The sequence below is a fragment of the Triticum aestivum genome, chromosome 5A (assembly GCF_018294505.1).
Source record: "Triticum aestivum cultivar Chinese Spring chromosome 5A, IWGSC CS RefSeq v2.1, whole genome shotgun sequence".
Taxonomy (NCBI): Eukaryota; Viridiplantae; Streptophyta; class Magnoliopsida; order Poales; family Poaceae; genus Triticum; species Triticum aestivum.
Window position 1 is genome coordinate 645,466,352 of NC_057806.1, and position 2,827 is coordinate 645,469,178.

The window sequence follows — 2,827 nt, forward strand, 5'->3', positions numbered from 1 at the left end:
GGTTTGTCATGCAGTTGTTGTACCCGGCAATGATGGTGTCTTCATATCATCCCCTTATTGGAGGCAATGTACGTAGTTTGCTCAAACTTTCTTTTGAGGGTGAAATTCTAAGATCTAGTCTCCATGGGTGGGTCTGGTAGTGACAACACACGTGCGTCGTTTCTTTATTAGAGGCTTCGTTGTTAAAGCATTTTCCTCATAATCTGGTTGCTGTCATTGGTGGTGGTTGATTTTGCTGCATGTTATAGTTTACTTCGAGCGTGAGTTTCACAGGCCACTGATTTTTCCCTTCTATATTCTTTGTGTGTGTCTTGATCTTGCCGATGTGCATTATAATCATGCTGACACCGGATGTGCTCATGATGCTTGTATTCTTTTGATATGATATTATGAATTAATAAAAGCACTCTTTATCAAAAAACAAGTTCAGCACACTCGTCGACACTTTGATAGGTTGGTCATGTGTGCACCACGTCACATATATGTAGCACCACCTAGCGAGAAAGAAAATATACACTGGATCATTTCTACAAGGGTATGGCTAAGTTTCAGTCGACCAAGTCTAAGTCAAGTGGCATAACATGTAAGAAAAAAATGAAAATATTTTTTTTTCATGGATCTTCACATAAGATCCGATGAATATAACATCGACTGAGACTTGTCAGTCGACTGAGATTTAGCAAAATTCATTTCTACAATTCTGAGCGAAAACATACATCACATGTGCTACAGTTTCAGTGTTTCATCCCTTCAGTGAAAAACTAAAAATACAGTAGCTGTAGAAAAGCAAACATGCATGAAAGTATCAAACACAAAAATTCCCCTTACTGTTCACGAAGTAGCGGCTGTAGTGGCTTTGCCATCTGTTGCAATGGCGGCGCCGTGAGATCTAAGGTGATGAACAAACTCGTCGATGTACCGTTCCTGCCGTTCCGAATTAGCTACGACTACCTGCATCTTCGCTGCACCTGCCACGAAGTTCCTCCTGGCCTCTCCGTCAACCATCACAGCCCGGACCGCGCTCGAGACGCCATGGCGGTCGAACGACCCATCGCTCTCGTCCCTCGCCACCTGCAACCCCACCTTCTTCACCTCCATTTGGCGTGCATTCGGGCCTTGGTCGCCGAAGATGGGCAGCATGACGAGAGGGTGACCGAACAGGAGGCCCTCGATCAGCGAATTCCGGCCGCAATGCGTCAAGAACCCGCCCACGGCGGCGTGCGCCAGGATGCTCATCTGGGGAACCCAGCCCGTGGTCACCAGCCCCTGGTCACGAGTGCGCTGTTGGAAACCGGGAGGAAGCATGTCGGCGCCGTCATCCAGGACGGCGGCGCCACTGGGCTTCCGGAGAGCCCAAAGGAAGCGCGTCCCGGCGAGCTCCAGCCCAAGGGCCAGCTCGTGCACCTGCTCCAGGGGCAGCGGCACTTCGCTCCCCAGCGCCACGTACACCACCGAGCCGGGCCGCTGCGCGTCCAGCCAGCGCACGGTGGCGTGCTCTGATGATTCGTTGGCGCCGCCGGCACGACGGCCTCCGTCGGGTGACGGCGGCAGAAGGCCGAGTGGCACGACCGGCATGTCGAGGAGAGTTGGCACCAGCGGGAAGGACTCGGGCTCCCACTCGACGCAGCTCCGGATGACCCCGAGTGCGGACCTCTCTTTGGTCAACTGCCAGCGCTGGGCGAGGGACATACCCGATGCGCCTTGGTCGTCGAACATGGGAGCCATGTCCTCCTGCTCGTAACGAGGGCGGGTCTCGGCGCGCGCTTCACTTTGCTCCGTCGACGGGGGCTGTGCGGCAGCGATCACAGCAGCAGTCGGGAGAAGCATCGCGCATGGCACCTGATGGATTGAGCGTCGAACTAGATCATTTAGGATGCGCATGCGATGGAATTAATGGAACCAAGCAAGCAGCCCGCGCGGCATGCAGGTGGGTCAAACCTTGTGCTCGACGGCGGAGGCGGCGACCCAGTGGTGGAAGCAGTCGGCGATGACCCAGTGAGGCCTGGTGGCCTCGTCGGCGCACGCGGCGGCCATGAACTCCGCGAAGTGCGCGGCGAGGCCGTCGAAGGCCTTCCAGTGGAGCTCCCGCTGCTGGTCGGGGACGTCGTTGGTGGACTCGGCGCCGCCGGGTAGGCCGTCAACGCGGGGCAGCGGGAGCGCGACGAGGTCCACGCGCGGGGCCGTGGCGGGGCGCAGCGGTGGGAGGCGCGCGAGGTTGCGCGGCGTGGAGACGTAGGACACGCGGTGGCCGCGCTCGGCGAGTCGCTCGGAGAGCTCCAGGTACGGGAGCAGGTGGCCGAACGCGAGCCACGGGACGACCACTATGCGCAGCGACGAGGATGCCGATCCGGCGTCCATGGCGCGATCAGGAGCAACTAGCAAGGTCTTGATCAGGAGCTGGACTCGCCGCTCGCCGGGTGTGGCGACTGGCGAGAAGGACCGGCGGGCTAGGTGGTGCTCAGGCTCTGCGCTCTGCCCGCGCCGTGGCTATCCACGCACGAAGTATTTTAGTGCTAGTCAAACAGGAGCGTGCTACTTGCTATCCACCATGTGAATATTGTTTAGGTTTTGGGATTTGGAAACACCCACGCCGACCTACGTAGAGAGACGACATATTTGATCCGTATCCATGATTTTCCCATCAACCCTGAATAAATATGTCGAGAGGCGGCATATTATAGTTGATCCGTATCCACGATCCATGATCAGCTGTATCTTCGCCTGAAGTACAACCCACCAACCCCATGTTGTGGACTTTTCTTTTTCTTTTGACAATTACACTTTTGCACTTCATTTTTTTAGGCAATTTAACGAAGCTTTATTAAGC

The 2,827-nt window shown here is 55.5% G+C and overlaps 1 protein-coding gene across 1 annotated transcript; it reads right to left on the bottom strand.

Moving 5' to 3' along the window:
* Positions 1-675: 675 nt before the first annotated feature.
* LOC123108160 (UDP-glycosyltransferase 91D2) lies at positions 676-2,604 on the bottom strand. The gene is made up of 2 exons (XM_044529998.1): positions 1,939-2,604; positions 676-1,839 (listed from the first exon to the last, which is right to left on the bottom strand). Exons 1-2 carry the CDS (start codon positions 2,356-2,358, stop codon positions 832-834), a joined length of 1,428 nt encoding a protein of 475 aa, XP_044385933.1. The 5' UTR covers positions 2,359-2,604; the 3' UTR covers positions 676-831.
* Between the last annotated feature and the right edge of the window lie 223 nt (positions 2,605-2,827).

Excerpts from the sequence above, each read along its gene's own strand:
- LOC123108160 (XM_044529998.1), bottom strand. The coding sequence starts at position 2,358 with ATGGACGCCGGATCGGCATCCTCGTCGCTGCGCATAGTGGTCGTCCCG. Across the intron at positions 1,840-1,938 it reads CCTCCGCCGTCGAGCACAAG|GTGCCATGCGCGATGCTTCT; the intron begins GTTTGACCCACC and ends TCAATCCATCAG.